We start from the raw sequence: 12,034 nt of genomic DNA, 5'->3' as shown, positions 1-12,034 counted from the left end.
ACGTGTGTGTCATCATGTATATCTGGCTTTATGTACATCTTAGAAAAAGAAAATCAAAAGTCAAGGCCACCCTGAGACTACATAGTGAATTCCAGGTCAGCCTGGGCTAGAGTGAAACCCTACCTAAAAACAAAAAACAACAACAAAAAAATCAAACATGGGTCCTTTTTTTTTTTTTTTTGATATAGTGTCCTGCTCTAGCCCAGGCGGACTTTGAATTCACTATGTATTCTCAGGCTGGCCTTGAATACACAGTGATCCTCCTTCCTCTGCCTCCTGAGTGCTGGGATTAAAGGCATGTACCACGTCTGACTCTTTTTTTTTTTTTCTTCAAGGTAGTAGGGTCGTGTTCTAGCCCAGGCTGACCTGGAATTCACTATGCAGTCTCAGGGTGGCCTTGAACTCATGGTGATCCTCCTACCTCTGCCTCCCGAGTGCTGGGATTAAAGGCATGTGCCACCATGGCTTAAAAAGGTTTTTTTTTTTTTTTTTGTTTGTTTGTTTTCATTTATTTATTTGAGAGTAACAGAGAGAGAGAGAGAGAATAGGTGCATCAGGGCCTCCCTACAGCCACTGCAAACGAACTCCAGATGCGTGCACCACCTTGTGCATCTGGCTTATGTGGGTACTGGAGAATCGATCCTTGAACTGGGGTTCTTAGGTTTCACAGGCAAGTGCTTAACCACTAAACAATCTCTCCAGCCCCCCCCCTTTTAAATTTTTACTTATTTGTTTATTTGTAAGCAGAGAGACAGAAAGAGAGAGGAGAGAGACAGAGAGAGAATGGGCATGCCAGGGTCTCTAGCCACTGCAAATGAACTCCAGATGTATGTGCCCCCAGTGCATCTGGCTTACATGGGTCCTGAGGGATCGAATTTAGGTCCTTTGGCTTCACAGGTAAAACACCTTAACTGCTAATCCATCTCTCCATACCCCCTTGTTTTGTATTTAAGATAGCATCTCATTATGTACTATGGCCCAGGCTTGCTTTAAATTCACAGCAATCCTTCTGCCTTTGTCTCAAGAGGACTGGGATTACAAACACACACCACCACAGTTGGCTTTGGCCAAGCCTGTGTCTCTAAGAAGACTTAAGCTGACTGTCTTCTTGGGTCATGAGGAAAAGTGGCTGTTTTTAAGAAGTGGCTATGCAAGGCTCCTGATTGGCAGAGGTGCACTCCTGCAAGGCTGGCTAACAAAGCATTTTGATGACCTGGTCTCAGTGAAAGGGAGTGAGAGCAGGGAATTTTCAGGAGACACTGGTGGGGAGGCACTGACTTACCTCCTTCAGACTAGGTACGTTTCTTGAAGAAGTGAAATGAGCTCTATAGCTAACCCAGTATTCAGACACTAGTGGCCAGTGCAGGTGAGGCATCATCAGATGAGCAGTGGTGTTTCACTCAGCTGTGTCTTTGTCTGGTGTTCATCTGCCTGTAGCTTGTCTAGTTGCTCATAGTAACCTAAGAGGAGAGGCAGCAAGGCAGTCCTCCCAAATCTGTGTGTTAGGGTAGAGGGTGGCTCCCATTGCTCACCTGTCTCTCCTCCCTTTTATGTTTCTTCAGTGGACCAGAGCCCCTGGAAGGCCTTACGTGGAGGACAACCCATTGGAAGCCAGGCAACCTCAAGCCCCTTCCCACTGGGCCCACATGGTGTAGCTCATACTGAATTTCTTCAGTGGAAGCCTGAGACCCCAGGCTCCCTGGGTGTGGGCAGTTTTTTGGACCTCTGTGAGAACACAGGGCCACCCACAGCACCACCTACCAAACGGCACTGCCGGTCCCTGTCAGAGCCGGAGGAGCTGGCACGCTGCCGTTCCCCATGGCGTCCCAGCAGCTCCAAGGTCTGGACCCCTGTCTCCAAGAGGCGATGCAACAGTGGTGGGAGTGCCACATTACAGCGCTGCAGTGGCCTCAGGAGCCCAGCCCTGCAGGGATGCCTTGGCACAGGCCTGCCCAGGAGTTCCGTGTCACCTGCTGGCCCCACCTCACCCCTAACACCCCGGCCAGCCTCTGCCAGCAGTGGTTTTGTGGATAGCAGCGAGAGCAGCATAAGCTCTGGCCTGCCCTGGCGTTCTGCAGGGCCCTGTCCACTCTCCTCCAGGCGCCGCTTGTCCCTCTCACAGGAGCACCTTGCAGATGCAGAGGCCTGCCAGCCTTCAGCCAACAGCACCCCCACGTCCACACCTGAGCTAGGCCGGCGTCAAGGCCTGCTCAGATGCCGCTCACAGCCATGTGTGCTAGGTGGGAGGAGGGGCCGCTGTAAGCGGAGGCGGGAAGAGGATGCCAGGTGGACACGCCCATCCTTGGACTTTTTGAAAATGACACGGGTGAGGCTGCACTCTTGGGGTACTCAGGAAAGCCTAGATCTGGCTGTGGTTGGTCTTGGGTGAGGTTGCTTTTGACCCATAAAACTGATCTCATTTGGCTGGTTTCTTCTGAACCCAGATGCTGTGTGAAGCCAGTCTGTCAGGGAGCATAACATGGCTTGTCTCCAAGTGACAGTGGCCTGTTTCAGGCATCCCCACACTTTGGTCACACCTCAGGAGCAGAACCATATATGTAGATCCTAGAGTCTGGGCTCTGGAGAAGGTGGGAGGAGCTGAGCCATGAGACTGTCCTAGTTGATGTGGCCTCATTTCTAACTCTAACTATAGTTTTTGAGTAGCAGTTGTTCATGAAGTGAGAAACCATCCCTGGAGTCTGGCTGAGGCATAGCTTGGGACATTGTTCTGTACCCAGGTCCTTGGCTTGTGGGAGGCAGCAGAAGCCAAAGCCACTAATATGGATGGGGTGAGCCTTATTCAGAGGCTGGAAGGTACCTGGGTGGGCAGTGCCCACATGCCTTGGAGGTACCTGGTACATCCTGGGGACAGTTCATTTTGAGGGAGGCTTTTAACTGGTATAGAATACTGCTGCATCTGACACACCACTGCCTACCTTTCCTCTTGTGCAGCTCACAGGCTAATACCCATAGAAGGTAATGGCTTGAAGCTGGGTGTGGTGGCATATGCCTTTAATTCCAGCACTTGGGAGGCAGAGGTAGGAGGATTGCTATAAGTTCGAGGCTACCCTGAGACTATATAGTGAATTCCAGGTCAGCCTGAGCTAGAGTGAAACCCTACCATGAAAAACGAAAACACACATACAAACACACACACACAAAAAGAGTCCTTGAGGGTGTGGTGGTGCACCTCTTTAGTTCCAACACTTGGGAGGGTAAGGAAGGAAGGTCACTGTGAGTTTAAGGCCAGCCTGGGCTGTACAGTGAGTTCCAGGTTAGCTTGGACTACTACAGTGAGACTCTGCACTGGAAAAAAATACAAGAAAACAGCTGGAGAGATGGCTCAGCCTGATGACCTGGGTTTGATTTCCCAGTACCCATGTTAAGCAGGTGCATAAAGTGGTGCATGTGCCTGGAGTTCATTTGCAGTGATAAGAGGCCCTGGTACACCTGTACTTTCTCTCTCCTTCCCTCCTCCTCTCTTTCTCTCTCTGCTTGAAAATAAATAAACAAAAAAGAATGGGTCCTTGGTGTCTGACAAGGAGGGCATGCCCACTTAGGTGCATTTGGAGGCAGGGTGAGGTACTCTCAGTCCCTAGGTAGGAAGGAGGCTGTTGGGAAGTAGAGTGGAGCCTAGTGGCTTTTCTCACCTCTGGGTTAGCTATGAGGGAGAATGAGAAGAATGAAACTCAGGTGCTTCTTGCACTAATCTTGCATTGACCACTGTTGGGGCCAAGGCTGAGGGGAGGTGTGGTTATGTTCCTCTTTGGTGACTCATGGCCTTGGCAGTTTCCAAACTGCCCACTGCACAGCCCCAACTGAGAACTACACTGACCTGCCTCCTATGTGGGTATTGCTGTGGGTGGATGTTATGCTCTGGGTATTGTGGGTGGTGCCAGGACTGTCCTGGAGGAAGCTGCTTAAGTGTGATCTGCTGGCCCCACATTAGGTAGGATGCAGGTAGGATGGTGGCTGCTGTCAGCCTCAGGAGTAGTCCTTATGGAAATCCTGAGGAATGCCAGAGATTCTGCTGGATGCCTGCTTTGCACCCTGCAAACATAATTATTGGCTTTGCCTCTGGCTGGCAGGTTCTTTAGAAGCTTCTTCCTGTGACTGCAGGGGTAAAAGTCCAGTCTTACTGGTTGTGACTGAAGAGGCTGGCATCTGGAAAGGAGGTGATGACTTTTGTATGATAGTGACTGTTGAAAAGTTATAAACTATGGATACCCAAGCTGTTTTCTGCTGGCTAGTCATGTATGTATGTGATACCACCATGTGGATGCCAGAAGGACAGCAGCACAGGAGGCTGCCAACTGAGATGCCATTGGCATGTGGGAGTAGCTTGTGACAGAAACAGACTGATGACTAAGGGACAGTCCTTCTCTGGAAACCCTGGGGGCACTTTAGACCCAATGGAAGAGAAGAAGGTGGGTGTGGCTAGGTTGATGCTGGTGCTGGGACACTGTAGATGTGGGCCTTGGTGTGAGGTAAGTGTCCCACAGGCCTCCTGCCTCATCCTTTCTCCATTGTCAAGCCCCCAGGTAGTGGCTGTCACTTGGGTATTCTCTGACTAGCCTTTGTCCCTCTTCTAGTTGTCTGCCTCAGGCTTCAGATACATACCTCCTGCTTCTGAGACACTGTTCCTATGTCAGCCTTCCCTTAGTCCTTATACCCCATGGTGACTTCTCTGAAGTGAAAGTTCAGGATTACTGTGTAGCCAGCTGTTGCTGAATAACAGGTGAACCAGTTCATCTGGAAACATCACAGCTATGCTCTCTCACTGTCATTTCAGGTCAGGGGACAGGAGGCTTGGCAGGAAGGACCTGGTCTTGTTTGGCTGTAGAACTGTTTCTCAACTCCTTTGTAGGCTTCCTTCCTGGCTGCTGGTCTCTGTGGAGCACATGTATGCCAAGTCTTCCCAGAAGGAGTGATCTGAGGGGCATCAGGGAGCTGTTACTGTGCCTCATGGGACTGCCTCTGTGAACTTGACTTTGGCTTTCTGGTGGGCTCTGTGTAGCCTACATTCATCAGACAGTACTTGCTGAGGGGAGTGGCTTGCAAAGCTTTTACGCAACACAGTGAGTCATCTATGTTGAATGGATACTGACTGCAATACTGGCCACAGCATCTGGAGTTGTGGAGACTGAGCTGCATGGGGACCAGGATGGGAATAGCATTGCACATACAGTGCATCCCTCAAATGACTTTTTCTTTTGTCTTGTAAAATTGCTATATTTTATCATTTGAGATGAACCTGGTATCCTATAGTTGAGTCAGTGCCTTGTTTATTAGAGCGTTGTGCCTGTCATGGACATGCATACAGCTCTGCTGTGTTCTGAGGCCAAGCACTTTCTAACCCAATGTAAATACAGTGGCAGTGTGGCCCACAATAGGAAGGTGAAGATGTGTGCTTTGAATTGTTGAAGTTTCCATTGTCTGACTCTTAGGGACATACCCATACAGGGACATACACACAGTTACACACCCACACATGCAAACTTGATGGGTCCTAAGGCTGAGGTAGGAGGAGGAAAGAGGGAACACAAAAGGTAGGGAGGTGGAGAGTGGGTGCACAGGCCTTGAGTCCCTGAGCAGCATAATCACAGGGATCTTGGGTGGGAGGAATGGGTGTTTTAGATAGTGTAGGAGATAGCAGGTGCACACTGTAAGAGAATGGAGGTGAAAAGCCACCTGGTTCCCCCATCCTGGTTGTAATCTTCCTGTAATACCCTTGTAACCTTGGCTTATCTGCCTTGAGTATCATTTCCCAGTGTGGCCAGTGGCTGTGTGCACGTGGCAAGGGAGCCTCGCCCTTGTATCTACTTCAGATCACTCTTCTCCAGGATGGCAAGGTGAGGCCTATCTTTGTCACTGTCTCATACTTCTGGAGAGCTATACATTTCTGTGGGGCTCATTTTGCCTACTGACTGGGAATCCAGTTCTGAGATGGAAACCAATTTGCTGTGGTCTCTGAAAGTGGTGCTTACACTGTCCTGGATCCTAGCACTGATTTGTGCTGAGCAGTGGAGAGACTTCCCAACAGTGTGATCTGCTCCTCTGGTTTCCTATGGCCTGTAGTCCCTGCTCTGTCCCAGCCTTTCAACCAAAGTGCCTGGGTGCATATTTGTTTTTGTCAGTAGGGCTGAATATTAGGCCCCTTCTGAGTGACTCATACCCATTCCTGTCTCCCTGGTGTCTTTCTGTTATTCCAGTGACTCAACTTTGGACCTCCTGGGCTGGATCTTTAATTTTCTTTCTCCCATTTTCTTTTTGCCTTTTCTGCTTAGGGGTTACATATTTTATTTTTAAAAAGATTTTATTTTTATTTATTAGAGACAGAGACAGGAGGAGAGAGAGATAGAGAAAGAGGGAGGGAGTCGGTGTGCCAGGGCCTCCAGCCACTGCACATGAACTCCAGTTGCATATGCTACCTTGTGCATCTGGCTTATGTGGGACCTGGGTTCTTTGGCTTTGCAGGCAAGTGCTTTAACTGCTAACCCATCTCTCCAGTCCACGTTTTTTATTTTTATATTTAAAAATATTTTATTTATTTGATAGAGAGAAAGAGGCAAAGAGATAGAGAATGGGCACACCAGGGCCTCTAGCCACTGCAAACGAACTCCAGATGCACGTGCCACCTTGTGCATCTGGCTTTACCTGGGTACTGAAGAACCGAACCTGGGTTCTTTGTCTTTGGTGGCAAGTGATTTGACCACTAAGCCATTTCTCCAGCCCCATTTTTATTTTCTTGAGAAACAGGCACCTTACTTCTGCAAACAATCTGGTCTTACTGTGGGAGGGGGTCTTCTTTTCTGTCTCCCATCCCTTCAGTTTGCTTCCTCTCAGGGTTTATTCTGGTCTGTCTCTGGATGAGATGCCTTCTCTGGTGCTTGGTGGCATCCACCACCTGCTCGGTTTAGTTATGGATCTGGGTGCACCCCAGCCTTGAATTTTGTGAGATGTCTGAGTGAGCTGGCACTGGGAGTGGTATCTGTCTTTGGGTATTTCCTTAGGGGCAGAAGTCCCTTCTTGGAGAGTTTAGAGCTCTGTGAGGGCCCTATACTCTGTATTTGGGGTGTAGAAATGCACCCAGAACTCCCCTACACTATTTCTGCTCCCCTTGGCCACCCTCTGGTAGTGTTTACTTTTTCCTGAGAGTAGGTCTCCTCTCTTGTGCATGCAGAACAGGGGCAGATCCTGTAGGAGACCTCTGTGTGACATGCTCACACATGTGCTCTGGCCATCTCTGCCCCCAGGTATGGATGTTCTCCTGTTCTTCTAGTCCTCTGTGGTTCAGGACAGGCTGGTCTTTCCCCTCCTTTCCTTGACTGTACCTGGCCTGTGGTTGGGGACTGGAGCAGCCTTGCCAGCGGTGGGAAGAGCTAGTGAACACAGATCCACATATCTTTCTTTTTGTTTGTTTATTTTTATATACTTATTTGAGAGTGACAGACAGAGGCAATAGAGAGAGAGAATGGGCACACCAGGGCCTCCAAACACTGCAAATGAACTCCAGATTTTGTGACTAGGATTCTGCTGTTTATGCCTTTAAGGATTTGGTTCTTCAGAATATTACTTCTCAAATAGGTTCACAATTTCTTTTTTTTTGAAATAGAATCCCTACATATGCGTCTGACAGGCAGGGAACTGAGCTTCTCCAGCCCTACAACTTCCATGTACTAGAAACATAGCCAGGGGCTAGAGAGATAGCTTAGTGGTTAAAGGCACTTAAAGTTATAGGCATAAGCATGTGCTACCACACCCAGCTTAGATTCATTTCATTTACTTATTTTAAATTTATTTATTTGAAGCAAGGTATCACTCTAGCCCATGCTGGCCTGGAACTCATAGTGATCCTCCTACCTCAGCCTCCCAAGTGCTGGGATTAAAAGGCATGTGACACCATGCCTGGACAAGATTCATTTTTTTTTTTTTTTTACATTTAAAAAATTTTTTTTAAATTTATTGGTTTGAGAGAGACAGACACAGAGAGAAAGACAGATAGAGGGAGAGAGAGAGAATGGGCGCGCCAGGGCTTCCAGCCTCTGCTAACGAACTCCAGACGCATGTGCCCCCTTGTGCATCTGGCTAACGTGGGACCTAGGGAACCGAGCCTCGAACCGGGATCCTTAGGCTTCACAGGCAAGCGCTTAACTGCTAAGCCATCTCTCCAGCCCAAGATTCATTTTTTAATAGTCAACCAATAAACAAAACATATGGCAGTTTTGTTTTGTGGAGACAACTAATGTTCTTAAAAGTACTAATTTCAGAAAGAACCTCTGCTCCCCTATGGACTTGTGTGTGTCTGTATGTCAGTTTGCTGTGGAGCTGCTTCTAGGAAATCTTCTGGTCAGAAAAGCTCAGGAGTGGTGGGGCATGCCTGAATCAAGGCAGTAGGATCAGAAGTTCAAGTTCATCCTTAGCTACATAGCAAGTTTAACAACAGCCAAAATTATATAAGATCCTGTCTCAAAATAATAATAAAAAAGAAAGGGCTGAGAAGATGACTCAGAAGTTGAAAACACTTGCTTGATGGACCCGGTTCAATTCCTAATCCACCTACGTAAACTGGACCCCCAAAATAGCACGTATGTCTGGCATTAGTTTGTAGTGGCAACAGGTCATGGTGCATCACCTTTCCTGCACACATACAAATAATTTTTTAAACATATTTCTGCTGAAACTATTTAATTCATAAATTAGTGATGAGGAGAAAAAGGCAGACAGTGAGTATGGGCTTACCAGGGCCTCCTGCTACTGTAAGTGAATTCCAGACACATGCACCACTTTGTGCATTTGGCTTTATGTGGGAAATGGGGAATCAAACCTGGGTCATCAGAGCTTGCAGGAGGGTGCTTTTAACCGTGGTGCCATCTCTTCATCCCCAAATTAATACAATTAAAAAAATAAATTGATTTTCTACCCCAGGAAGCATTTCGCTGCTTTGATGATAAGTCTGGGAAGGTATGTAGTTGTGTGGCACTGGTTAACCCATGTTCTGGGTGTAGATTCTGAGTGGTCAGTGTAGCTCATATCCAGTGCTGCTGTGTGTGTGGTCTGTGTGCTGTTGCCTAAGTTGCAGCCTCAGTGCCTTCACACCCTCTTGGGGCCCCAACCACATGGTGGCACATGTCAGAGGTCAATTTAGAGGAGCCTGGTTGAAACCATAGTACAAACATGAGCTGTGGGTATGTGAATGGGACTGGATGTTGAAGGAGGGGAAGATGAGGCCAGGCTGAGAAGTGGCAGGGAAACAAGGCCTGACAGTGCTGGGGGCAGCTGCTGTGGTGTAGCCCAGAGAGATGTGGCCATGAGACATGTGGCCATCCAGGTAGGAGACAAGGGGGACAGTCTGAGAGTCCCAAGTGCATAGAGACTGTAGTCAGGGGAGAACTGTGGTCTAAGGTAGAGACTGTAGTCAGGGGAGAACTGTGGTCTGGAGTAGAGACTAGAGTAGAATTGGCAATGGCTATGCAGATAGTAAGCTCCCTCAGCTGGCCTCTCATGGCTCTGTACCCTGAGCATGCCCTTAGTGACATGTGACAGGTGATGGAGGCAGCTTGAGATGTGATGAGGCTAGGAGTGCCCACCTGGACAGGGATGATCAGAGGCTTCTTCTGTGCATGTGTATCTTAATGTTTCAGAATGAGAAAGCTCTCCACGGTTAAACATTTGAGGATAAAGGAGGAAGGTGGGAAACCAGGTTGAGATAGGTGGAATTTGGGGCAAGAATTGTATGTGTGTGTATCTGATGAGGTCCAGCTGGCTGAGAGTTCCTGTCTGAATGCTGCTGTGAAATGGGTGTTGTTGGAGATGAGCACATGGGGCCCTTCTTTGCCAGTCTGCTAAGAATAAGATAGGCACTGGGCACCAGAGGACCACCCCAGTATCAGGCACTCACATGCTTGGCTTGGGGCAGGTCTATGTTGTTTGCCTCCCAGCATCACTGGCCAGCAATGGGGTAAGCAGAGTTTTAGGAACCAGCTCAAGGGCTGTGGCTGGTATGTTCTGAGACCATTTTAGGGTGGGCTAGATACTGAGCATACCATGTCTGCTGGAAGTGCCTTCAGCCCATGTCTTTTCTATTGCAGACTTTAAAAAACTCGAAGAGCCTTTGCTCCCTTAACTATGAAGATGATGAGGAGGATGACACCCAGGCGAAGACGGTTGTGTCCTCCCCGTGTGACTCACAGGGCCTCGTGGGCATCATCACATCTGGCTCCAGCCCAAGGGTTCCTAGGCCTTGCCCTGCCAGCACCAGCCCATGGGCCTCAAGGGAGCCATTGGCCATTGCAGGCGAGGGTGGGAGCAGTGGGGATCCCAGTGACTGTGACAGTGCGGGGGAAGAGGGCATCTTCCCACTGGACCACAGTGACCTGGACCTGGAGCAGATTGAGAACAACTGACATGTGGCTAAGCAGTAGTTGCCTCCCTGGTACCCGACTGCTGGAGATAGAATTTGTGTTATTTTGAACATTGAAACATAATTTTGATTCAGTTTTTTCCTAAAGAAGTATTTTGCATTTTTATGGCGTTTACAGTTCGGGAGAGCTTCTCTATTTTGAAATGAGTTTTCAGAGGGCATTCTATTAAACATGATTCTGCCTAAATTCTTGCTTAATCTACTCCTTTTATCAGCAGCATGCTGTGAAAAGCATATGTGATTTGCTTCCTTGGCAATCTTGGGGGCTGGTGGTTCGAAGCCTCCCTGTAGAGGGTCACAGTGGCCTCTGGGCCCACAAGGTGCTTTATTCCCTTGGCCATTGTCATCTACAGCCTAGCTTTCTGGTGATGGTGAGGCTGCTGGCTGGGTTGGGCTGAATCTGTGGTTTTGGGCTCCCATGGCATGAAGAGGCCATCCCTGTCCCAGTCTCAGTCCCTAAAAGTGATGCTGATGGCAGTACAGTCAGTGTCTACTCAGTGATCCTCAGTGAATTCAGTATAAGGCATTTGCTCTGAGTTGCAACTTCTGACCAGTTTTCCTTTCCAGACTCTGAAGGATCTGGCGGCCTTAGTGCCTGCCACCCTGGCTCAGCACTGCTCAGAGCTCTGGTATCCTGTCCTGTACTGTCATGTATGAACCATAGGGATCCCACTGAAGACATCCATTATGAAGAAAGGGTTTGTGATAGCAAGGAAACATTCATCTCTGGAGTTTTCTTGAGTTTTTTTTTCCCTCTTCCAAGAAAATTTGTGAGGGGTTATTAGTGTGGCCTTCTGTGCTAATCTGATGGAAACAAGTAGAAGTCAGCTTCAGACACCCCCAGGCTCTCCCCTATGGCCATAGGCAACATCATGCCAGTGGTTCCTCTACCCTCCTCAGCTGACAGTGGGTACTCATATGTGCCATGTTCAGTGGCACCTGGACGGACACGTTACTTGCACCATTGTGACATGGCCAGAAATGGATTCCTTTCTATTAATATCCTAGGCATTTTTTAACTGTTGGAACCTGGGCTACTATTATCTGTGGGCCCCTGATACTTGTAGAGGAAATGCTCTGTGAGGCGGGCAGCCAGCTCAGCCAGTGTGCCAGGGTCACACCAAGAATTTTTGTTGATTCTAGAACATCCTGGATTATCTAGTGGCCCTCACCATAGGGTGTGTGTGACTTCAAGGGCCTCACCCAGGCTAGGGAACTGTGGGCTGGGATCTCCTCATATTGTACTGAGCTGATTAACGGAGTGTCACCATTGGTGGCATTGTCAAGGAGGGCAGCTGCATGTCTCAGACACCCAGACCCTGCAGGGCCTGTGACCTGGTACTGAGAGATCAGTCACCCTGTTGCTTCTGGTCTAAGCTTTATAAGGAGTGTCCCTGCTCCCAACTGGGGAGTGCTAGGTCCCTGCCTGAGTCTTCCTGTTCCCTGGCCTGTCACCCTCAATATATCATTCAAGGGCTACCAGCTTCCTCCAGGCAGGGATGACCCCTCGACCATTGGCCTGCTCCCCTGCCTTCCTTATGGAGAACCACAGAGACAGAGTAGACTTTTTTGCTCTGAGCCTGGCCCAGCATGCCCAAGGTGCTATGTGCC

General features: G+C 48.8%; 1 protein-coding gene across 1 annotated transcript in view; it reads left to right on the top strand.

The window, feature by feature from the left end:
- Fam53a (family with sequence similarity 53 member A) overlaps positions 1-10,577 on the top strand; it is a 73,094-nt gene extending 62,517 nt beyond the window's left edge. The window contains exons 4-5 of the mRNA XM_004656039.2: positions 1,563-2,326; positions 10,092-10,577. Of these exons, the coding sequence (XP_004656096.2) occupies positions 1,563-2,326; positions 10,092-10,406 (1,079 nt within the window). The 3' untranslated portion in view covers positions 10,407-10,577. The remainder of the gene's footprint in view (positions 1-1,562; positions 2,327-10,091) is intronic.
- The last annotated feature ends 1,457 nt before the right edge of the window (positions 10,578-12,034 follow it).

This window comes from Jaculus jaculus, chromosome 11 (assembly GCF_020740685.1).
Source record: "Jaculus jaculus isolate mJacJac1 chromosome 11, mJacJac1.mat.Y.cur, whole genome shotgun sequence".
Taxonomy (NCBI): domain Eukaryota; kingdom Metazoa; phylum Chordata; class Mammalia; order Rodentia; family Dipodidae; genus Jaculus; species Jaculus jaculus.
The sequence above is the reverse complement of the archived record's forward strand: the minus strand, read 5'-3'. Positions and strand labels throughout refer to the sequence as shown.